We start from the raw sequence: 26,140 nt of genomic DNA, 5'->3' as shown, positions 1-26,140 counted from the left end.
CTGACAAATACTATGAAGCGAGCAAACATTTAGTGAAAATCATGTTCTGTCTGAATAAATCACACAAACAGTTCATATCTGTTTTCATCAGAATCACATACATCATTTTCACATGAAAACTACCGACTCAAAATTCTCACTTTTGAATGTGCGACTTGGGGAAATTTTTATGTATTCACATTTGACCAGCACTGAGAAATAAAGAAGCAGGTTTAAATTGGAATAGTTTGTGTTTATTGGGTTACAGCAGATGGGCAAATGGTTAGAAAAAAAAAAAAAAAAAATCTTTATCATGGTCTCCATAGCAGTATAGTATTGCGGTATAAACGTCTTTGAACATATAACACTATTGTGGATGCTGTACACAAAAAAAAAAGAATAATCTGGAAGTATGGTCTATTTCTGCTGTATAAAGCACACTAAACTAGGATCTCCTAAAAGGCTAACGTAATAACAAACATACCGATATCGTGTGTCTGTTACACTGTGAAACAAGATGCAAAAGAGAAATGGGGATACACTGTAGATTGTTAAAACCCAGGTTAAGTTGCATCCCTCTTTAGCTCATCCTGTGTTTCTTTTATTTAAAAACATCCTCTTAAAATAATCATTTATTACAATGTTGCTCCCTGGTCCAGTTTAGCAGGGGCCACCACCTTTATTGTTCATGAATCTCAAGTAAGTGCTCCTCACAAGAGTAAATACTCCCTATAGGGACCATACTAGGGATGGGCATGTGTAATCGTTAATTCGAATAATTGATCAGAAAATTCTCATTGTTTAGAAAATGACTTATCTGTCTTGTATTGCAACCCATATAAATGGTCTGAACAGATCCATTAACCACACTAAGCCTGCCGCTACAGTCCAATGTATTTCTATAAATAAATAAATAAATATTAAATAAATCATTATTTCTTTCTATGATGCTAAATTACTCAAGCTCCTGACAATTACAAAAAAACAGGCGTTCTGAAAAGTGCAGGGCAATACAAATACTGTAGCTATGGGTAACAGAGGTGGCTGGAATGCACCATTGCACATATTCACAAACTATATTTAATTATTCTATTTAATTAATACAAGAGACTACAAAATAAAAATGCGTTTACAAAAAATAAAATAAAATAAAATAGGTAAATCAAAATGAGCCATTTCTGCTTACTCCACCCAAAGCAATAAAAAAAGGAACGAATAACGAACCTAATGGTTGACATGATCACTAAAGATACACTGACTATCAGCACTGTTTAAGGACAGGGTTCAATAATTAACGGCACTCAATGATTTAACGTCTACTCTGTACTACGTCATTTATAAGACTTCATGAGCACAGCGTATAACAGGACCGGGAGGTATGTATCGTATAGAATACGATATGTTACTTAATGTAAAAACTAAAAAAAGGATAGTTGTCCAATGAAGACATCATTTATTGATTAATTATCACCTGTACATTATGTTGCCTTTAATTGCTGTTTAGCAATTATGCATAAATTGGGCTTTATGCATACTGTACTTGTATTACACTTCCTGTTAATAAAAATAGCTACTTATTGTTTTATGTATTATGTACATTTTGGTATTATTTAAGCATTCTTTTTAGCCAGAGGCACATTGATGTAAAGTATTATAGTGTAATTGTTTCGTAAATTATGTGTATTAGATTATTCAAATTTACAGAAATGCCCATCCCTAGACCATACAGTATCCAACTGCTAAACTCTTTAAAATCTGTCGGGCTGGAATGTCAGCCATTATTTTATTTAAAAGTAACTTTTAACTGAATCAAAAGTTCAATTTTATTACATTAAAACAGAATAGAATAGAATAGAATAGAATAGAATAGAATAGAATAGAACCAATAGTGGTTACTATAAAATGGAGAACAAACCACTAAAAAGATCAACCAGAACAAAATGGAAATTAAAACAACAACTTGCACCAATTACTGTATAAACGTAACAAAATGTTCCAAAATTGTACAAATCTGTGGCAATACAGAAAACAATATTTACAAGGACTTTTTTGTTATAACACAGAAGTACAGCTTTGGCACTCTAGTTAGTTCCAAGTCAATGTGGCTACTACAGATTCTCAGTTCACTGCGTCTCCAACATTATGGGTCATATGCAATCATTGGTTCCAAATACAAAAATATACAATTTTTATCTTTGTCCTCTTCAAATAGAAGATGTTCTGTACAATTGACAGCAGTCAAAATTCAATCTCCTGAAAAAAAAAGGATAAGAAGCTGTTAAAACATGGAAAAGTAAAAGATCAACACCAAAACAATAAAGAATGGATAACCTTTTTTATTTATTTTATAAATCTGTGATGCAGAATCTTTAATTCTGCTGCACACTTAAGATTTGGCAGCTAATTCTGCAACATCATTTTTGTATTTTAATATAGTTATGAATGAGACCCAACAACCCAGCAGTAATACTATGAATGTTCAAAAATACAGATAGCTTTATTAATCTTTAATTCATTTGATATACATTTCAAATGCTGTAAACAATGTAAAAATATATTTACCCAATAATTAACTTATTAACTATAAATTACCAAAATAAACTGCTGGGTGGCAGCTGAAATGTTACTTTATACAACAATGTTGTAAAATATTTTAAAATATAGCTAGATGAAAAATAGTAATATTAATCTGAATTCTTTTTGTTTTAAATAATAATCTACAAACTCAAACATAATAAACTAAAATTTCTCAGCCTCAAATGTATTAAACATTAAACAGTCTTTCACAGTTATAATTTGTGCTGCTTGGTATCAACATGTCTACATTTCTGCAGCCTTCGCTGAATTGATTTATGACATTGCAGAATCCTGGAGGGATTGTTTACATTGTATTACCTAAGAACATACATTATTTGCACTCACACACTATTATTACCTTCTTGCAACTGTTTATCCTGTCATGCCTTCCGAGTCGTCTTCAACCATTTCATACCCAGCTTCCGTGCAGTCAGAAGCATGGTCTTCATCTTCGTCCACCCCGACCGTCACCTCCACCCAGTCCCCCTGCTCCTCACTTGACCGTCTGCCTTCGCCAACGCGCTCTGCTCTGTCAAGCTTGTCCTCTCCCTGCTTGTTGGCAAACCAGTCCCTTATCTCCTGATAGCTCAGTTTGGACCCCTCCACCAACTTTTCCAGGTCATCCTCCCGCAACTCCTTAAACTCCTGGTAGTGCTGCTGAAGGACAGAATGGCCACTTTTGGAACCCAGCATGGTCTGGCTCTGGTCTTTCTGGCTCTCCCCATTCAGTTTCTCGTACTGCTCCATCCACTGCAAGCTCCCGCTCTTAAGAGCCGACCGGTTTTCCATGAACCACCGGACGATTTCTGTGCGGGCCAGTCCCGTCTTAAGCGCCAATTGGTCATACTCCTCGGGAGAAGGCCACCGAGTCTGTGCAAACACACCTTTAAGAAGATCCAGTGTTTTTTGTTCTAGAGGGATTGAGGCAACTGTGGGTAGTGGAGATGCCCTCACCTGGTCCCCGTGCCTGTGCGTACCATTCAGTGCCCCCGACTGTTGCTGATCTTCTTTCTTATGTGAACTCCATGGACTCAACAGGGCTTGCTCCATGTTGTCTCGAACTATTCGCCTCTCCAAAAACCAGTTGTCAACCTCATTTCTGGACAGGCTGGTGTCTAACATCAGACGGTCGACCTCCGCCTGTGTTGGGAAGCTGGTTTTCTGGAAGTTGGCCTCCAGGATCTTTAGTTGCTCCGGGGTATTCCCTTTTAACCTCTGCTGTGCTGTGTGAACGCAAGGGCTCTGAGGTCGGCTGGACCTCTGTGTCATGTCTTTGGCTACAGATTCGCTGGTGATGTTTACAATGCCCCTTTGAGTCCGATAGCGGTGGTCGCTAAACCACTTCTTGATCTCCCCCCTTGACAGGCCTGTGGCCTCAATTAGCCTGTAGACCTCTTTGTCTTCTGGAAACTGGCTCTTGAGGAAGCTGGCCTTGAGCTCTGAGATCTGCTCCCGGGTCTTCTTGCGGTCCATAGAAGGAGACATGATGGGCGTAGCAGTTTTTAGGTGTGACTGAACCACATGGCCAACACTTGCTCGCTTTGCTTCAGGGGTCACCACCGGCGCTGGCAAGGGCCGCTTGAGGGGCTGCATTTGGTCCGCTACGGTCAGTGTGATGGGGGAGTAAGTCATGGTTGATCCATTGGTGACCTGGGTCAATACCAAACTGGTCTGTCCTAAGATCTGGCAGGGAAGAGTCTGTATAAGGGGTTGCGTGACTTTACTGTTCCTGGCTAGTTGCGCAGGCAAGACTGTTAAGGTCTGTGTCACGGGCTGGATCGTACCATTAAACATTTTCTTCCTGGCCTCTTCCACCTCCTCGGGAGACCAGCTGATGCCACGCTTTAGTCGCTGGGCAATAAACCAGACCCTAATTTGCTCCTCAGGGTGTTTTGAAGCTGCTGTCAGCCAGGATAGCTCTGCCTGTGTTGGGTAGGGAAACTTATTGAATGAATTAATGAGGGTCATGTTAATGTCCAATGACGGGTTGTATTTGGTAGTGTTCAGGGGGACAGCAATTTTGGGTACCAAGTTGTAATTGGGGGGCCGCTGTAAAGATGGCATAACGTGTGTCAACCCTTCTGGAACTGAAGCTTCAGGGATTATAACGGTCCCATTGACATTTATAGTAGGAATAGGATCTGTTACCATTTCCGGACTGAGGTTCTCTGACAGATTCTGTAGGTCGTCCCCCTTCCTGGGTAAACGTTTGGTGTCCATGTTTGGCTTCCCTATTTTCATCATGGGCATTGTATTCACAGAGATTGCAGGAGTAGCGTTCTCACCACTGATCATACCAGCAGTACTGTTGGCTCCTTCAATGGTCTGCTCCAAAATTGTTTGGTTGTTTCGTTTGATCAACTTCAGCTTAAAATTGCTCTCCCCGGGATGACATTTCGTATTATGTTCTGACAATGTGTCATATTTCTTTGTGTTGAAGCTGCACTCTGCACACACGTACAGAGGGTTGAGAATGACGTTGGGATGGTTCAAGTCCACATGTTCCGTAAACTCGTTCAAGTTCTGCGTGGAGTAAGGGCAATACTTGCATTCATAGCCTCCTTGTGGCTTCCGTGGTTGAGGAGTGTCTGCTGCTGGCTTGTCCTGCTCTACACCCTTCTGCTTACTTTGGACACCGTTTCCTGTAGTCCAATCATCATTAGACAATGGCTTCAGAGACCCGTTTTCCACCATGGTTTCTCCAGTGACATCCATCTCATCTGGGTCATCCTGTTCCACCATTTCAGTAGCACGGACCATACATGGAATAGTCGACTTCCTTCTGCTGGCCATGGTAAGGGATTGGTGTTAAACTTAGTTCCAGAACCCGTCAGTCTACGCAGAGTGTGTGTGTGTGCGTGTGGTGGAGTTTTGAGGATTTTCACCCAGTTGTGTTTTTGTAAATGCAGCTTTGATGCAGACTTTAAATGTCAGCTCCAATGGGGAACCTTATGAGACTTCATCACAGCTTGATCTAGAAAGAAAGAAAAGAGCAAGTATTGCTCAGTGATATTGCTACAGAATTACATTTTATATTAACATTTAGGAATCATGTAGAATTAGTAGGATGTTTATAACAAGGTCAACTAGCTTGCACACATTTTTACTGTTGCACCATAAAAGAGACACATTTGCTCATTTACAGTGCTCATTAAAATGCCTGACAGAACAGCAAATGTGTCAAGTGTTACCAACTGACAATACTAAACCCTCCATCACACATTAAGCAAAAAAAATAAAAGGTGAAGGTGGTATTTAAAGGCAAACTTCCTCATAAATTACATATTTTGAAATAAAAACAAATATTTTTGTACTCCTGCTGAAAAGTCTCCTAGTTTCCAAAGATTGTGTTTAATATGTGTATAAGACACCTTAAAAGTGCTTGTTTACATTTTCATTATATGTATATACATACATGGCAACATGGACAGGGAGATAAGCTTTATTGAAAACAATTAATAAGGGAATTGCCACACTTACAGTTGTGGCAGTGTGCCCCGCCACTGTGTGTACTTTATGTTTATATATTGCACGTGGTGTATTAATGTACTGAGATTCCAATTGAATGACTGATTAGCAATCCAATCTCGGTACAGCTGCATAAAAGGGTGAATGTTTCACTCACTCGCGGTTGTGTGTTCAGGAGCGGAGAACGGGTGTAGAGAGGAGAGTACAAACTAAAAAGTATTAAAAAAACAATTGCTACATATGCTGGTTTTGCAACCAGCATACTACTTGTTATTGTTTGTTGTCTATCTGTTTTGGCCATCGCGCCGTTTTGTTTTACAAAGTATTTTTGTCTTGATAAGTCTTTTATTTTATTTTATTTGTGTTAATAAAACACTGAGGCCCAGATTTATAAAAGGATTGTGCATGTTTTACGACCGTAAAACAGGTGCTGAGGGTTCTGAATTCTTGGATGGGATTTATAAAACACACGCAATGGCATAAACACGCAATTAAGACGTGATTTGCAGGGGCAATGTCTCTGTGCACTTTAGCCCTTGATGCATATGTAATTCTGTATATGCATATGTAATTCTGTATATGCATATGTAATTCTGGGGCGTTTCTGAATGAAACCGCTAAAACTGAGAGGGGATTTTGCAAATGAGGTCTATTAAATATTCTGTCTAATTTATTACAGCTGTCGGTAATTGTGGGCCTCGTATTTGCGTGATTATTTTAAGAACTCTGAAAAGCAAGCGTTAATTTGCCACAGTCAGACAGTAGGCTATATAAAAGGCAAGGTGATGTGGGAGACGTCTGCAGCAAGGAGACATCGTTTTCAAGGACAAAAGAAACATTCAATAACATTTTGCAAAGAGCTAATTTTTTAACCCTTCTGATCAAGTCAGTTTGTAAATTGCGGTTTAGCAATTACAAACTGGGGCAGCAGTGTGGAATACTGGTTAGTGCTCTGGACTCCTGACCGGCGGGTCGTGGGTTCAATCCCAGGTGGGGGACACCACTGCTGTACCCTTGAGCAAGGTACTTTACCTAGATTGCTCCAGTTAAAACCCAACTGTATAAATGGGTAATTGTATGTAAAAAATAACGTGATATCTTGTAATAATTGTAAGTCACCCTGGGTAAGGGCGTCTGCCAAGAAATAATAATAATACTGTATTGTTTTGCAAACTCCAATTTTCAATACATGTTTCATAGCTCACACGTCAAAAAAGAAACTCTGCAAATAGAGAATACAGAATCCATGTAAAAAAAAAGGTTCTTAGAAGCACCTAAAAAGGTCTCCCCACAGTGGCAAAGCAAGGTTCTAACAAGAGCCTTTACTTCTAGAGTGTAGGCATTATTATAAGAACGGTGGAGGAGATTAAGAAAAGATGGAATGATATTCCCGATGCTCACTAAACAAAAAGTCTCATATACATGTAATACAATGAGGGCTCATTCTCCACCGTTACTTTGGTAATGCCTACAGAATTTAGCTAGAGCAAATACAGTACAGCTGGTTGTAGGCACATCTGAATAATGTAGCTATATTATAGACCACACAGATATGCTTTAAAATCATACATAGAGTCAGAAATACAGACATACATAAGAAATAGGAGAGTTGCAACTGCATAAGAATTTAAGAAGATATAAGTCGTAGTTAAACTGAAGACTGTTCGTATGAAGCTGTATGGAGTTATTGTTGTTGAACATATTGCTGTACAATGGAAGGATTTTCCACCTGTTTGACTGCCATGGATGTAAGTAAATAAAACGTATTGTTTCTGAAGTTTGAAAAGTCTATACGCCTGGAATTATTCTATACGAAATAAAAAGTTGAACTAATATGCGAAGCACAGTAACTGGATGATGCGTCGTAACGTAAAAGCAACCTACTACAAACTCTGAAGTGGTACATTTGTTTATTAAGAAGCCACCACACATTCCATATTTTATTCATTTGTCCTGGTGATGTATTTCGAGCTTCACATCTTTATGTGTTACAAGTACTGCATGTAACAAAATCTCCACTTCCATATTGGTAAATTTCAGTTTTCGCTTCCGAGCATCCTCATCACCATGGCTACAGGCTGAGGTCTTTGTGTGCCAATCATTTTCTTTTGGAATGTGTAGCCTATACATGCAGGGTTGACCCAAACCCCCTATTTATTGTGCGAGGTGTGTAATTCTCCATCGCTAATTGCGGTGAGGGGTATTTAAACGGTCTGATTGCGGAATCGCCTGCTTCACCTAATGAGTCTTATAAAATAGGTCGTTATTTTGACACAGAGTGCAGCTGTACTGAACACGCACGTTACGTGGCTTTTTGCGGTAGGTTTTTCCCCTTTATAAATTTGGGCCTGAGTGCCGCAGCGTCTCAGTTTCGCCCGCAGTAGTTTTGGTTTCATTTCCTGGCCTGATGTCACCCCTGCAGCCAGCCAGCCCGTTCACACCATTTAAAGTCCTTCTTTAAACTGATGGCAAGGTTCCTGTTTCTTTTATTTAACATGTTTATTGTTTTTAAGTTCTGAATGCTTTGTAGATAAATGGCATCTCAACTTAGCAGGTTTAAGAGTTTTGTTTGACAAAACCTCCTGACAAATAATGCACTGGGGCTTGGGAAATACGTGCTGACGCTGCAACCGTTACCTCGTGTAGCAATTTAATCTATCCATTTCTAACACAATTTATTGCACTCGCTGATCGCCAACTTCGCTCGATGTACAAAAACACTGGAATACAAAGATGAGGTGGGTGGGAAGCAATTTGAAAAATGTAAAAATGACTGGAGAGTGTACAGGATGTTACACACCACTTCTGGTGGGCTGTGATGTGTAAATGAAAATGGGATTGGTGGCACACAGTCGACAGGATTTATAGCATTTTTGTTAAATATGGCACCATCAAGAACAGACTGTACACATTATTTCCAGAAGTAGTGTTAATAGAATTTACTTTTGGCATATAGTCTTGTGAGATATTAAACCTGGCTCAATAAACCCATAACATGGAGCAGAAATAGATCATTCACACTACGGTACAGCTCACAAGTCAAGCTACAAATAGCCTCTTTTTGTTTCACATTAACTTCTGTTACTACAGTATATGCAGCTAACCCCTGGCAACACTGTAGCACATATTTTTGAAAATGTAAAGTGCTAAAACTGTGGTCTTAATGTTTTTTTTTTTGTTTTTTTTTTAGTTATTCCAACCGAGTGAAGAATATTCAATGCAGTGCTCTACTTTTCTGTGGATCGAAAAGGCTGGGACAGCCAGATTACGTTTTTTTCCCCTTAAATTCAGTGAACACAAGCAGTAGAATGAGCACAGATTAGAAAGCAGCGCATTTATGTGAATGCTTGATGTAGATTTTTTTTTTTTTTTAAATAACGCTGGCTACAAAAAAAGATGTCTGTAATTTTGACAAGACAAATGTGCAAGTTATTTAGGTTAGTACTTGTTTCACAATTAAACTGTTTCAGTTAATGGCAGCTTTGAAGGCGATGCTTGGTATTGTATCAAAGGGAGCTGTAATATACAGTAACATTAATTTAAAAACACACCCATAATAAAAGAATACAGATAAAAGGGGAAACATGCCGACTACATACATGTCTTATAATGATATATGACGTGGTTAAAACTGTTTGTTGTGTTGCTTAGCAATAGTAGTAGCACAACGTGTGATTGTGTAGAAATGTTTTTTTGCAAGAACTGCATAACCAAAATGGGAGTTGTTTGCGGACCACCTGGAGTTTATCAGGGACCACAGGTTGGGAGCCACTGCCCTAAATACATCACTCATAGACTTGCCAAGATTCTAGAGAACATATCACTCAATTGTTCCACTCCTGTGTCTTTTTGCCTGGAAACATTTATGTGCTAAATACACCAGTCAGTTGTCAGATGAGCTAAATATTACATATGTGTCAACTCTTGGAAGCACTGCCTGTACATTTCTGAAGGCCAAGTATGTAATATCACTATAATAATATGCAGAAGTCTTTCAGCAGGGGCTGTACCTGAACAATGATCATCTTCAGAATAAACTTTTTTTTTTGCCATTTGTGCTGTAGTGGTGTGCAAAACTAAAAATGGGCGTTTCTGAACAAAAACCAAGCATCCCTAGTTGCTTAATCTGAGGGGTGTGTCTGAATGGTCTGTAAGCATGAAGTAAAACACAAATGTAAGACATAAGCAATTGATCCTGAGGTTAAAAACAGTGTGGCACTGAAACGGTTCACGTTCACTGGAAATGGATTGAGAGGAGCAAAGAACACAATTGCGTACCAACTGCAAAGTATGTGGTCTGTATCAATATGTCAGCCATGTCAATTTCATAGTCAGCAATGCATTTATCTTGGAAGGGTTTATATTAATGCTGGAAAGGTTTTAACAGTAAATGAAAAAATAAAATACTAAAACAGCATTGTATTTTACTAAGCGTTTAACTAATAAAAGTCCTAACAGGGACATTGATTTTTAGATTTCTTCAAAAAGTTAAATCATTTATAGCACTTTATTGCACTGTCAATCACTGTAATTGAACACTGTGTGAATATCTAGGGAAAATTTGAAATAAATATGTGAGTAAAATATCAAGGCTACTAAAAAAGGAAAATAATAAGAGTCAGTTAATACAACAGTTTTCTCTGCTGAAATGGGCAACCAAAGTTGAGTCATTTTTAATAGCCGCTTCATACATCCCTCTTTAATATATGCTCCAACGCACTTTAAACCAAATCTGCCTGGGAGTGCTGCTCTGAGCTGTGTAGGTACTATATATCAGTCTTTGTTGGAAGTCTGAGGTAGCAGAGTGGGCCTCAATGTGCTTGTGATGCAGAGACCTCTCAGCAGTGAGTCAGGCAGGATCAGAGTGAGTCAGCAGAAGACTGGGAGGCACTAGGCCTTACACAACTCAACCCCCCACAGTCACAATGCCTTGCTTGCCTTAACAGTAAAACAAAGGGCTTAATTCCTTAACCTTTATTTTATTTATTTATTTCTTAGCAGACGCCCTTATCCAGGGCGACTTACAATTGTTACAAGATATCACATTATACATTTTTTCACGTTATACAGATATCACATTATTTTTTACATACAATTACCCATACAGTTGGGTTTTTACTGGAGCAATCTAAGTAAAGTACCTTGCTCAAGGGTACAGCAGCAGTGGCCCCAACCGAGGATTGAACCCACGACCCTCCGGTCAAGAGTCCAGAGCCCTAACCACTACTCCACACTGCTGCCCTTTCACGCCCATAAGCTGGTGTTAGAAAGCTGTGTCCCAAAAAATATGTATTGTTGCCAAACACAAAGTCTGTGGAGTGGTTTTCGCTTTATAATAGTGCCCCATATTGCATCTCATGTTTCCAGTTTTTTCCTACGACCTGGGTTGAGAAATATTGCCTCTTGTGAAGTCTTTAAAAGTGGAATGCAGATGCTTTAACTTTTACTGTATGCCTATTTGGTTTTCTGATCAAGTTTAGCAACTATGCTAAGCCCCTAATTTCCACTTTGTAGGTAAATGAAGAGAAGGAAAAAAAAGAAAACGGTTATGATACAGCTACAGAAGTGCACATTTTGGTTGCACAGTATGCCAGTACAAAAGTATGAAAAGTATTTATTTTTATAACCATTAAAAAAAATCTGAATACAGCATATCCTGGTTTAAGTAAAACTGTGTTCTGGGAAGCATCCAGGGTTTCAGATGTGTTAATTAAAATCAAAAGTTACCTTTTTCATCTGGTTTCAGAGCCCGATTAGTACTAATCTTGGACTTGGAGGACTAATGTTAATATAGGTAGGGTATTACAAGAGGAGTGCTTTTCAGGGCCTGTGAAACCAGCGGACACTCGGCTTTGACTAAGCATATAGTAAAAGCATACAGATCAGATCTAATATCCTCACAATCTGAATGTAAATCACACTACCACAAACTGCAAAAAAAGGAAGTCAGTGAAAATCACAGTTAGGAAGGGCAATGATTTTCAATCTCACATGCCTCACAGAGGGTTACACATTTCCTCACCCCAAGGATCTGTATCACTAATACCCCCAGAGGCTAATGTCTAGTCTGTATTATTATTCAACTGAAATATTTCAAGTGACAAATGCCAAAATATTGCTCCATAACTATTACACACTCAATAGTGATGAATTTAGAACTATACTAAAAGAAACACAAATTCAGTAACAGACGTTTTAATTTCTAGTCAGAACGTTTGCCACTGAATTGTAGTTTCTAGTGTTTCTAAATGACCCTCCACTCAGTCAGTGGTTTATGTGTACCAGCCTATCAAGGCTGAATGAGAAATCCCAGGTGTTGTTTTCAGTGTTGACAGGAAGCTGTGTCAAAAGCTGTGGTTTGTTAGGCTGTTAGCCACAACTGCAAGAAATCCTGTCTTCAGTTTGAGTTTTTTAAATAGAAAACATTCAATCATTTGAATTCTGTGCCATGCTTGGAAGATATATAGTGCTATAAGAATATTCAAACTAATATTTTTTTACATGTATTCGCTACAAATGACAAAAATAATTTGCACTTACCGCCTCACCAGAATTTGCATGAGAGTTTAGAAAAATAGCAAATGAAAAAGAGCTCCGTGTGATATGTGAGATTAATATATATACAAAAAAAAGAGAACAGGCAATGACCTAACAGGATATTACGTTCAGTGTCTAAAAAATGCAAATTTAATAAACAAATGCTTAAGCACAAAGTTGTCGTCAACAGTTTAAATCCCCAATGTATGTATATTTCCACACATTGGGGTATGCAAACTTTTGACGACATCTACCTCTCTCTCACACACACACACTGTATATGGAGGCATTTCTCCGTTTCAATCAAGTTTTATTTTGTAGTGGAGTTGCAAGTATAATTGCACACAGAACATACGGGAAAACTAAACAACTTTACTACTAAAGCTATATTGCTGTAATTAAAAAAAAAAAAAAAAAATTACATGCATACATATATATATATATATATATATATATATATATATATATATATATATATATATATATATATATAGACACACACACACATATATATTATATATATATATACACACACACACGTCTTCCCCGCTGTTTGTGTGTGTCACCCTGTGTAAGTGAGCAGAACTGCGTTTTTGTGTCTAGGCATTGCTGGTGTGCTGCCTGGGGTATTAAGTGCACAGTGCAACCGTATGCAGACCCCTAGTGCTGGCTGCACTGCGATTTGTGTTCGGGTCCGCCAGTCAGCTGTTTGCGCGGGACAGAGTGTCTGAGCGATTGGACCGTGTGTATGTAAATGTACCCGTGTGTGTAAGCCAATAGAGCTCGGAGTCGTGTTGTGGAGTGTTCGTGTTGTTGCTGGGGAGTGTAAAGGAGATAAATCCATTTTCTGAAAGAATTCCTAGTAGCATCTTCATTACCGCCGCTGAGAACCCACTACATGCCACCGCCACAATATATATATATATATATTATATTTTTTTAAACCTTGGTTGATATCCCTTATTCTGTTACTACTTTAGTTAATTTCTTCAAAATTGTACAGCATTTAAAAATGCAGAGAAAAGGCAGGGAGTGAGCATACATATTTATGAACAAATCAGTTAGTATAACATGTTGCATGAATCTTTTAAATGTAGCGGTACTGTGCTGGAATTAGCTTTCATTTTCAAAACTACAAATAACTACTGCCTTAAAAAGTTAACTTCTAGCCCTGATATTATATATTTTTGGTTGCAATGTTCTGTTATGTGGAATGTAATAAACGAGAAGCAAAGCTGTGAGTTTTTTTCACCTTCATTTTACAACGCCATTTCCATGTTTGTTTTATTTGAAGTGTTTAAAAGTTTACATTTCAGTTTTCATTTGCTTGTTCAGGTACAAAAAGGCACAAGTAAACCCTGTGTTATTAGTTTATGAAAATGTGTTTAAAAAAATTAATAAAATAAAATAAAATACGGTGTCTTTATGTACTATTTATTTTGGGAATAAACAAAACAACATTTAACTTGAACTGTTACTTGGCATCCTTTGTTTTGTAGTTAATTCACTGGGGTAAAGTAAGTCCTACACAACTTATTCTTTACTCCTGGGATATTTTTCTATTTTAACGTGTTACATATTGTAACGTCTTGCTGTAAAATACAGGCGCACACACAGGGGCAATGGCCACGCCCCCTGCCTCTGCTGCTATGCTGTGCTGTCCCTGCCTGTGTTCAGAGCAATATAATGGCTTTTACTACTTTTTGAAAAACAAATATCCAAACGAATATTTAAATTATGAGAGAATATCCGAACATGAAAATCTTGTGTCCGTCCCAGCACTAATAACAATATAATCAAGTTTTAACAGCTTCAGCTGAATTTGAAATTGTCAAGGACATTCTTCCGAGTTGTTGCTTTTTACAGGGTACCTAGGGTTGAAAAGCTGCAACAGGAAACATAGTTATCGGTTTGAACAATATTTTTCAGACATCAGTCTCTAAAATATGGCCATACATGTAAAGTTATTTCCAGGCCAGGGCTGAGACATTCTGACAGGGCAATGAATGAGGAAGCTCGCACTGTGACTGCCTGCTGTGAAGACTTTCTGTAGAAGGTCAGTGACCACAGGCAGCACTTCTATTGTGTATACTGGGTATGCCAGCAGCAGCCCCAGCAAGGACCTGCTTTTAGTGCTGTTGGAACCGATCTGGTGCAGAGGAATCTACTTGCTGTCATTCTGTTGTATACACACGCCCAAACGTATAGGCTTGAGGAAAGAAGTTAACAGCCATCGCTGCAAACATCTAATGAAGCGGAAGACAAAGCACAAACTAGGCCATGGCCTGAACCAGTGACATGGAGAGTGGCTGATAAAAAGTGACACTGACTGAATATGAAGAATATGCCTGCAGTAAAACTAACAGATACCAAGCTAGGTTTCTCTACTTACAGTAGCAGAAACTGGCCTTTGAACCCTGGAAATCAACAGGCCTACAGGCACCTGTATCCAGGGAAATTCCCCTGCTGTGTGACTACAGACACTGGTTTCTTAAAAGGTAAGGTTGCAGTAGTAGTATATAAAAATACAAATAAAAACTGCCATTAAATTATTAAACTGATGTTTTTGTGAACAGAAACAAAGCAAAGCATGCTGCCCACAGGCATAGTGAAAGGAAGGTGGTATCTGATAGGATTATATATATATACATATATTTTTTTTATTTAGTCGTTGCCAATTATTTTTTATTATTTTCTCCCAATTTGGAATGGCCAATTATTTTTAGGCTCAGTTTGGGGAATGCATTTGGCATGCCAGCAGCAGCCCCTTTTACTTCTGTCACACTGCGTGCAAAGGGTTATGGGCCAGAGAGATAGCTCGGGAGAATTTTTTCTATTGAGTGTCAATGCAGTGCTGTCAAATTTTGCAGATTTTCGCTGTTTAGAAAATGCATCAGACTTTTGAAGTAAATTTCACTTTTGCCCAAGGTCTCTTGAACAAAATGACATTGGCCAATTATGACAGTACGTGACTATTATGAGAATTGCTATTTTCTGAGCACAGTCCCGTATTGTGACGCATGCACAGAAATACAGAGTAAGAGCACAGCTATTCTACTAGTGACACAGCATTCGGAAGGGTGAAGCTGAAGAGACTTTGGAAGCTGTATCAAATATATTATATAAATATATTTGGTTATGTGCTTTATTAATTTATACAATTCATAGGCTACTTTACTGTTATCGCTGTATCAAACAATTTTGATTTGAAACACCAAATTATTATTATTATTATTATTATTATTATTATTATTATAACAGAAAAAAATGCAAATCAGAAAAAAATAAACGGATTTCATAGGTCCCTAGTTATATCAAGTTTCATTTCCAGACTTGAGCTATATGCTTTTGCCTTCCATTTTTACAGTTTTCATAGTAATTTACACTGCACATGAAATTCAACTGGGAGGGGAAAGGCACGTCGAACAAATCCAGCTAATCTTAAGACAGCTGTGTACAAAATACAAAGACAATATCTCCAAGTGTGCAGTTCATACCAGGCAATGATTTTGAGTCAAAAGACCTTCATTTGGTGACCTTGTTTCTGAAAACAAGCAATCATTAAATTGGCAGGCTTAAGGGAGTACTAACAAAAATGGTGGTTTCTAAATAAAGCTGTCAGGACTTCAAAAGACCCTTGAGACACAGCTGTTTTTTTTCTCACATTTTCATACTGTATTTCTGGACTGTGACAAGTGTGATAGAAACTGTACAGTACCTACATTACAATTATTAATCATTCAACATGTTTGCAGCACAGACACAATGATGTTGGGATATATTTAATTGGACTGTACAGTACTGTACCAAACCCACAGTTTAATTAAACTATCTATACTGTAGATGTTTGACTTTGGGTTATCATCTTAATGGCCTCATCATAATGCTGTATTTTCATTTTTCCAACAGCTTGATCTAAACAGCTGCACTATCGACTTGGGCGTCATGTAAACAGCTGCACTATCGACTTGGGCGTTCTGGAAGCTGCATTTATGACTGACTTAAAGCATCAGCACCTGGGGTACAAAGCTGTATGCTTAGGTAAGATCTACAAAATAACCCCTTTTCAATTATATTTTACACAAAAGAAAAACGATTGCCTATTTTTTTCACGCTCTGAATATGGATTCCAGCTGATAACACGAGGCTTGTTGGACTCGATCATGACCACTTTACAGCTTGGTGAATTTGGCATGCACACCAAGATGGTGTGGAGGTTGTGACTGCAATGGTGTTGTATTCAGATTCTAAGATATACTTCACAAAAATGGTGGCCACTGGATTGAACACATTTAATAAAAAGCAACCATTATGCCAAATAAACAACAATTGCTGTTGCCAAATACAACTGCAATTAGACCGTGCTTGACATACAGTCACTTCAGAAGGAAAAACTGAACTGCTGCAATTTATTTTGCTTTTGGGAGTCTATAACACTTCAGAGAAGTGTGGGAAATATCAGATTCTTCCCAGGCATTTTCCATGTTACCAACATTACCAGCAGAGGTCTTATTAAATATTAAGGAGACGTTCAATTTCATGTAGTCGCTATGGCAACGGGGAGACATTGAGATGCCCTTCTGTTGCTGTGCTGCTGCATATTTAAGATCCTCTCACAGGTATTAATTAAACAGAGGCAACTTAAACGGAATGTTGGGATGTTTACAAATCACAGTGGAAGATTTTTGGTGCTGGAATCTAGACAGTGTAACTTCTCCACGTGCTGAAATGTTTTCTAGACCCCAGCACCAAAAATCCTATCGTGTTTGATTATGACTGTATTTTTGTTCATGATTTCTGTGAAATGTACCCATTGCCGTGTAATATGTAGACCCCTGTGAAAATTCCCTTTTCTGAAAGAATAGAGTAAACATATTTTTTTCTCACTTAAAAATAAATACAGTATCTCTTGTACTCTTGCAATATTCAGCTGAGTGACAGCATGCTTGACACCCTTGTTCCCGCTTACAGCTCAGTAATCACACCCTCAAGTAACCAATTTAGAGTTCAGAAGGTTTATAATAATACAATACATGATAATATTGTGGGACTTGTTTACCAGGATACTCAGTTGACACTCACTGTTTTGATTTCTAGACGATACTAAAGTAAAACCATGTAACAGACAACAAGCAAGATATATAAATGTATAATCTATATATTTAAACTTTTACTGACCACATTTCTGACAACAGGGTTACTGAGTATACTGTAGGTGAGTCATATTGCTTGTATCATGTTTACAGTAAGGGCAATAAAAAAAAAATCCCACCATGTGTAGCTGCTAGCTAATTTTAGAACAAAGGATGCCAATAGCAGTTCAAGTTAAATGTCGTTTTGATTATTCATGAAATAAATAGTACATAAAGTTGACACCGCATTTTATTTGTTTTTTAACCTTTTTTTCATTCCTTGCCATTGCCGTTTCTCCACAGTAAAGAGTGGCCATCGACACGTTTTCATAAAGTAATAAAATGAGGTTTACTTGTGCCTTTTTGTAGCTGAACAAGCAAACGAAAACTGAAATTTAACTTTAAACACTTCAAGTAAAACAAACAAGGAAATGGCGTTGTGAAATAAAAGGGAAAAAAACTCAGCGTTTTGGTTCTTGTTTATTACATTCCACATAAAATCTGGGTTGTTTATTTTTTGCAGTCTAAAACTTTTAAATAGAGGCTCAAGAGCTGCTGTGCTGATCCTGTTTTTTTTTTTTTATATATATTAAATCACACAAAGCTGTTTTTCATTTGCCATTTTTGAAAAGCTGTCGTGCAACTTCTGGTGAAACGGTAAATAAGTGCCAGGTATTTTTGTAATTTCTAGTGAATATGAACATCTGAATTTTGTAATCTGAATACATGTCAAAAAATATTTGTTTGAATATTCGGATATTTGTCCCAGCACTACAAAAAATACTGTAAAATAGCATAATGGTAATTCAAAGCATCAAACCAAGATAAGCAATTGTCACAATGTTGTCATATATCCTTTAATTCTTCAGACAATCATGTGTCATCGCTGTAAAGCAGTAACCATGACCTACACTCCCAATAAACAGCTCAGTAACAAATGTCATGTAAAGATTTTTTTAAATATGGACGAGCAGTAGAGCCTTAGTACAACAAATCAGGGTGCAACAAAGTAGGTAAGCCTCCCCATGGTACCCTCAAATATTTGTTGAAGGAATAGTCAATCAAAACGTCATCCATATACTGTATGAGAATATTTCTCAAGTGTAAAGATAACATAGTATACTGTATACAGCAGATGGGAATCCACACATCACTCCACTGAGCAGTGCAAAACTGTACCTTTAAACCCCTTAGTGGTGACTATAAAAGTAACTCTTCAGCATGGGTCTACTCATTTAGTTTGACCAGAGGTTGCTGGTAAAGCAGCAACCAATCAGGACGCACAGGGCGTTTTGCATCAGCTAGAATTTTAGGATTGAGACAATTATATATTATATATATATATATATATATATATATATACAGACGTGCTCAAATTTGTTGGTACCCTTACAGCTCATTGAAATAATGCTGCATTCCTCCTGAAAAGTGATGAAATTAAAAGCTATTTTATCATGTATACTTGCATGCCTTTGGTATGTCATAGAATAAAGCAAAGAAGCTGTGAAAAGAGATGAATTATTGCTTATTCTACAAAGATATTCTAAAATGGCCTGGACACATTTGTTGGTACCCCTTAGAAAAAATAATAAATAATTGGATTATAGTGATATTTCAAACTAATTAGTTTCTTTAATTAGTATCACACATGTCTCCAATCTTGTAATCAGTCATTCAGCCTATATAAATGGAGAAAAGTAGTCACTGTGCTGTTTGGTATCATTGTGTGCACCACACTGAACATGGACCAGAGAAAGCAAAGGAGAAAGTTGTCTGAGGAGATCAGAAAGAAAATAATAGACAAGCATGGTAAAGGTAAAGGCTACAAGACCAAATCCAAGCAGCTTGATGTTCCTGTGACAACAGTTGCAAATATTATTAAGAAGTTTAAGGTCCATGGAACTGTAGCCAACCTCCCTGGGCGTGACCGCAAGAGGAAAATCGACCCCAGAGTGAACAGAAGGATAGTGCGAATGGTAGAAAAAGAACCAAGGATAACTGCCAAAGAGATACAAGCTGAACTCCAAGGTGAAGGTACGTCAGTTTCTGATCACACCATCCGTCGCTTTTTGAGCGAAAGTGGGCTCCATGGAAGAAGACCCAGGAGGACTCCACTTTTGAAAGAAAAACATAAAAAAGCCAGACTGGAATTTGCTAAAATGCATACTGACAAACCACAATCCTTCTGGGAGAATGTCCTTTGGACAGATGAGTCAAAACTGGAGCTTTTTGGCAAGTCACATCAGCTCTATGTTCACAGACGAAAAAATGAAGCTTTCAAAGAAAAGAACACCATACCTACAGTGAAACATGGAGGAGGCTCGGTTATGTTTTGGGGCTGCTTTGCTGCACCTGGCACAGGGTGCCTTGAATCTGTGCAGGGCACAATGAAATCTCAAGACTATCAAGGCATTCTGGAGCGAAACGTACTGCCCAGTGTCAGAAAGCTCTGTCTCAGTCGCAGGTCATGGGTCCTCCAACAAGATAATGACCCAAAACACACAGCTAAAAGCACCCAAGAATGGATAAGAACAAAACATTGGACTATTCTGAAGTGGCCTTCTATGAGTCCTGATCTGAATCCTATCGAACATCTATGGAAAGAGCTGAAACTTGCAGTCTGGAGAAGGCACCCATCAAAACTGAGACAGCTGGAGCAGTTTGCTCAGGAAGAGTGGGCCAAACTACCTGTTAACAGGTGCAGAAGTCTCATTGAGAGCTACAGAAAACGTTTGATTGCAGTGATTGCCTCTAAAGGTTGTGCAACAAAATATTAGGTTAGCGGTCCCATCATTTTGGTCCATGCCATTTTCATTTGTTTTATTATTTACAATATTATGTTGAATAAAAAATCAAAAGCAAAGTCTGATTTCTATTAAATATGGAATAAACAATGGTGGATGCCAATTACTTTTGTCAGTTTCAAGTTATTTCAGAGAAAATTGTGCATTCTTCGTTTTTTGTGGAGGGGTACCAACAAATTTGAGCACGTCTGTATATATATAAACGGTATGAACATAATTTTGTCTACCAGAAGCCATAATTGTAGTACAGTATTTCGTGTTAGATTTCGAAATGTCACATTTGTCAGTTTTTCGTTAAGTATATGGAAAACTACAAAGCGGTATGTAATTCAATATGTTAACGTAACACTATTCCGGAGGTTTCATTCGACTTTATGAAGCAAAATTAGTTAATTCTACACGGGGATGCAAAACATTTGGCCAGAGCTGTAGATCTTAACTAAGATTCCGATACTTTCATGAGGATGAAAAGCCAACAGTGAAGAATGAAGAAACATGACTCCCAACAACATTTACAAAACTAGCAACTAGGGTTGGACTATAATTACATTTTCAGCTATCATTTATCCTCTGTAAATTATCACAACAATCGTGATTTATCGGCCAAATAAATAAAACATAAATTATTGTAATTTATCAAATTTATACTTGAACAGCATAACAACCGCCAGTCTAAGGCTGCGTACGCACACACTGCAGTTGGCTCGACAACCATATTTACAAATGGCACTGCGATTGTCTGTTGTACACTCACACCTTTCATTACTGAAGTGAGTGCACTCCGTTTAAACAAACCACTGAACTCGGGCCATCATTAATGGCGATCGTGAGGTTTTGTGTGACAACATGGAGGCTGTGTTTTTGTTTATGCTTTTGGAAGAAAGTACAGTACGTAATCGATCGACAGCTCGTCAAGCACAGCTATGTTATTTTCTGCAAAACCAGTGGAGACGCCGTTTTTCTTTTTCTGCACTGCTAAATACAGTCATTCATCAAATCAATGAAGACGTCAAGGGAAATTAAGTGAAATTTGGCTTTTCTGGTGGTTGTTGAAAACATTAAAACCCACATACAACATCAATCTGCTGACTGGTGACTAACGGGCCTAGATGTATTATGCACTTTCCACTGTAATGTATTAAAGGTTTTTTTTTTTGTCTGTTTGTTTGTTTGTTTTACTAAATATAATGTATTATGCATTTCTCTGTATTTAAAGTATTATGGATTTTCTTCTTGTTACTGTAAAGCACTTTGTGATGGTGATCCACTATGAAAGGCGCTATATAAAATAAAGATTGACTGATTGATTGATTCATGTGAACTAAGCCCTTGTAGAGTCAACCCAGTTCAGTCAGTACACTAGCTCTTGTCCTCATCAGTATATTAGTACAGAGCATCAGCCACTTCAAAAGCACATACTGTACAATATACAATTCTGACAATAAACCAACTGGTGATTAGACCCGCTTGCTACAGTTCCCAAAATAACCCCAAGACAAGAAACAGGAGTGCATGCTGTATTCAGAGAAGCTGTCCCTTAAATACTCTTTTCAAGAAGTGGTGTTGATCCACTGACTGATTTTTGATTTTATCCAACAGGTACTCTCCAAAACAGTAACAGTAATAATACAATAGCTACTGTACAGTACAACAACAACAAAAAAACACACATGTTTAACCCACTTTTATAACCCACTCTAACCCACCCACACCCTTATAGGCAGAGTCTGAAACCCACCCACACCCTTGTGTTATTTCAGCATATCACAACACCCTGGAGTACCATCATTCGATTATAAAACAGCACTTATCAACTGTACTTACTAACATACTAATTAGGTACTTACACTCTTCATAATGATGTTCCTTGGTGTGTCCTGCTGTTTGAAAAAAATATGTTCAGAAGAGGTGCTGTGTGTGTGTGTGTGTGTGTGTGTGTGTGTGTGTGTGTGTGTGTGTGTTTGCGGGACGTACTAGATTTATTATTTTACAAATAGTAAAATACTACTGAACCCATGTGCATTTTTAATCAAATTTAATTTTAATGGAGAATATTGGACTGATTATTAAACAGCTGCTAAAATGTAGTGGCTGTAATGCTAATGAAACAACTCCAGTTTAGGTAGGTTAATACTACAACTTGTACTACCAATAATAATAGCAGCCTATATTAATATTAATGACAAGAATAAACAACAGTGGTTCTGCCACCCACCATATCTCTCTCTCTCTCTATATATATATATATATTTCTGGAGCATGAAGGTAATGTGACACAGTAGAGGTAATGTTCTAAAATTACACAAGTTGAGGAAAAATAGAGCCTGCCCCTTTAACGCTAACTTGCGGGTGATTGGATTTCCACAAAAAAAGCAAACAAAAGGCAATCAGGAAATCGTTGAGGGCAGACACCCACATGGCTTTCAAGAAAATCAATCAGGTGGAACTTTTCAGCAAATCGCTGCTTCACTTCCTCAGGACAAGCTCTAAATGTCGCAGGACGTCAGCAGGACAAATTTACAGCTGTGCGGTTTGGAACCATTTGGAATTTCTGATTTCTTTTGTTTTATGTCGCTTAGAGAACGACTAACAATCCTGCCCACTGCTTTTGATCCTTTTTTGCAGAGCACGTTGTACAGTATACCACAGGATGGTAACAACGGTACGGCCTGGTGGAGTGCCCTGTCTCTATTAAATAGTAGACACTGTACAATTATTGCCCCAACACAATAAGGAGCGGACTGTAATTTATAAAACAACCTATGCTGGGTGCACCTGAATTTGAATCACTCATACATACTGCTTTACAATAAGGTACGGCAGGCACAGGAAATCACACCTTTATTTATTACAGTAGTAGCCTTGAATTCACTGGCTGAGACGGCAAGCGCTTATAATTATTTATAATTTGCTAGTGTATTGTACTGCTGTATGTAGTAGTCGATCCCTGTTCTGCTATGGTGGTAGGCGTCACCATTTCCTACCATTACGCCACAAACCCAAACGCATAGTTTACCGTAGCCTAATGCATGACCTCTCCTCATCAGCCTGGCTGTTATTAAATTAGCATAGGCTCTACCATGCACCCACCAGGTTAATATAACTGCCAAAAACCAAGCGACTGTAGAACAAAAACGCTCCTTAAAATATATATATTCGTAGCGACGTAACGTCATGTCGAAATCGGAAGCCATATTTTGCTGGTTATTCTGAAATCGGAAAAAAAGTAGACATGTTTTTTCCCATCTTGGTCGATCAGAATTGAGGCAAACTTCTTGATTGATAACAAAAAAAAAAAAAATCTTCCATAACTATTCAGCAAGCGGGTGACCCCCCCGTGTCTGTTTTAGAACCCCAAAGTTCAGAGGCTAAGTTCTGCTTCTAAAAATAAAGCACACAAGCTAGTAGTGATGTAAAACGAGCCACGGCTTGCCACGGTTAAGTTTCGGAATTGTTATGTTAATATTGTTCTAGGGATCGTTATATCAAGTTTGTTAGTTTCTTACCTGTCCCCGGTGTCTGCAGCGCTGGGACGCCGAGATTCCAAAATGTAACTCTTTTGTCTGCGATGTGCAGACTGCCAGGATTAATTCTAAAGATTCAACCGAACCCTAGACAACAGTAGAAAAGAAATTCTCGATCAGCGGGGGATCTACGCCAAAAACCACATGATCTTCAACGTCAGCACACATATTTGCATACGATACCAGATGCACTTCCACCCAGAGTTTAGAACATTTTGGCTTAAAGTTGTTAAATCAATTATATACAAAAACAAACAAAAAAAACAGCAAGTCCAAATTGTTGTGTACCTGCATTAGGTCTGCCCTTAGTGAATGAATGAATTTGTGCTTTTTCTGTTTGTTTTGTTTTTTACGTAGTTCTGCAACAGTAACGTTAGTCATTGAATATTAAGTATCATCCGCAGACCTTGCTAAGAAGCTGACCACCCTCGATATATAGTGCGGGTGTTGGTTATTCAGGCGATTTCCCGTGAAGTGGCTGTCTTCTGGCCCGTGTGAAGACTGATTTCGGTCGGTGCAATGAAAGTGTCTGCCATAACACCATACATGATATGCAGCTACACTCGCCTATTTATTTTAAGTAAACTTTCTGGCAGCCGTTAACAAATGTTGAATCTGCGCATAGACACAAGATAAGGGCAAAGGGCATGGGGAATGCAAATTACTCTGTTTACTTATAGTTCAGATAGTCGACTTGCAATGCAAACATTTAACGGTCTTTAATGCAACTTTACCCGCTGAATTATTTGTCTTGAGTAACGTGTTTTTTTGTTGTTCTTGTTTTTACGTGCATTCCATACATTAAATTTGACCACAATCAGTTTGACTATTAATTAAAGTAATAATTATGAATGAAGCCTATCTGATGCTTATCCGTGGACCTTGAGAGTCAAGTAGTAAGCATGGGATGAAAACAGTACGCCTTTCTCCATGTCCAAATGTTATTATTCTCATACATTAAAATTATAACGAATTTACAGTAGTGTACTTAGTTTAAGATCTCCTGTGTTTTCTACGTTGCAAGTCTTCAGTCCAGAGCAATGGCAGCAATTTGCGGTTAACAGCGACACCTAATGGCGCTTTATGGAAATAGGTCGACATTTAAAGGGTAACCAAATGTTGTCAGTTTTAATAAAGAATTACATTTTTTGTCTTATATAACATACTGTAATTGTATTAATTAGGATGTGTGTTATATTTTGTTAACTTTCTATCATATGCAGTTGCCTATGCTGAATTGTGAATTCAGAATACCTTATACGTGATTTATAAATATGTAATACAAATGTAGGTGGAATTTCAAAACATCCTATAGAAAGAGTAAATACTGATGACAAGATTTAAAAACAATAAACAATGGGTTCTGCAAATGGAGGAGCTGGGCTTCGTGTACTCTGGTGTCCATTCAATGAATGCAACAACTTTTAAATATTTGAGGTCTGTAACAGACCACTGCATGAGGCATGACACAATACTTGACTGGAGTGCTGCTTTATCTAGCTAGGGCGATTCACTTCCAACTTAAAAACATTTAGTCCTTTCCATAAAGCACATTAAGAGCCACTTGGTACGGGTATGGGTATTACCATTAGCTAATGCACCTGCTTTGTACATAATCTTCTCTTTCATTATATCCTGGTGGCTTTTTTCAGCTCGGAGCACCTGATTTCCCACACATACATTTAAAATGGAGAGGGCTAATTTGCACACAGTGGAAAATATAGGCCAGAAGTTTAAGGCAGTACACCTGGTACTCCAGGGTTGAACCTTAATCCAGGGCTTCTCAAACCCGGTCCTGGGGAACCCTGTGTCTTCTGGTTTTCATTCCAACAGAGCTCTCAATCACGGAACCAAACCCTTAACTGAACGAATAATAAGCGTATTTATAACTTTTTAATTGTTCTCAGCTCCAAATGTTACAGCTAACTGAAAACAAGTAAAAAGGTGTAATTAAAAACTTATTAGTTCAATTAAGTAATTGTGAACTCAGTTGGAATGAAAACCAGAAGACACAGGGGGTCCCCAGGACCGAGTTTGAGAAGCCCTGCTTTAACCTGTACACCTACAACACTTTTACACTCTTGTGATTCTAAACGACAAGAAGAATGGATTAGTTAAG

The 26,140-nt window shown here is 38.0% G+C and overlaps 1 protein-coding gene across 3 annotated transcripts; it reads right to left on the bottom strand.

The window, feature by feature from the left end:
* Window positions 1-211: 211 nt before the first annotated feature.
* On the bottom strand, window positions 212-24,618 carry LOC117394413 (zinc fingers and homeoboxes protein 2-like). Of its 3 annotated transcripts, none has more exons than XM_059012728.1 (4): window positions 24,428-24,618; window positions 24,004-24,108; window positions 2,915-5,530; window positions 212-2,232 (listed from the first exon to the last, which is right to left on the bottom strand). In XM_059012728.1, exon 3 carries the CDS (start codon window positions 5,347-5,349, stop codon window positions 2,929-2,931), a length of 2,421 nt encoding a protein of 806 aa, XP_058868711.1. In that variant the 5' UTR covers window positions 5,350-5,530; window positions 24,004-24,108; window positions 24,428-24,618; the 3' UTR covers window positions 212-2,232; window positions 2,915-2,928. The 3 variants fall into 3 exon arrangements, with proteins under 3 accessions (XP_058868711.1, XP_058868710.1, XP_033848553.3); XM_059012727.1 differs by lacking the exon at window positions 24,428-24,618 and adding an exon at window positions 24,310-24,415; XM_033992662.3 differs by lacking the exon at window positions 24,428-24,618 and having other exon boundaries at window positions 24,004-24,203.
* Between the last annotated feature and the right edge of the window lie 1,522 nt (window positions 24,619-26,140).

The sequence above is a fragment of the Acipenser ruthenus genome, chromosome 3, assembly GCF_902713425.1.
Source record: "Acipenser ruthenus chromosome 3, fAciRut3.2 maternal haplotype, whole genome shotgun sequence".
Classification (NCBI taxonomy): domain Eukaryota; kingdom Metazoa; phylum Chordata; class Actinopteri; order Acipenseriformes; family Acipenseridae; genus Acipenser; species Acipenser ruthenus.
Note: the sequence above shows the minus strand (reverse complement) of the source record. Positions and strands in the feature narration are given on the sequence as shown.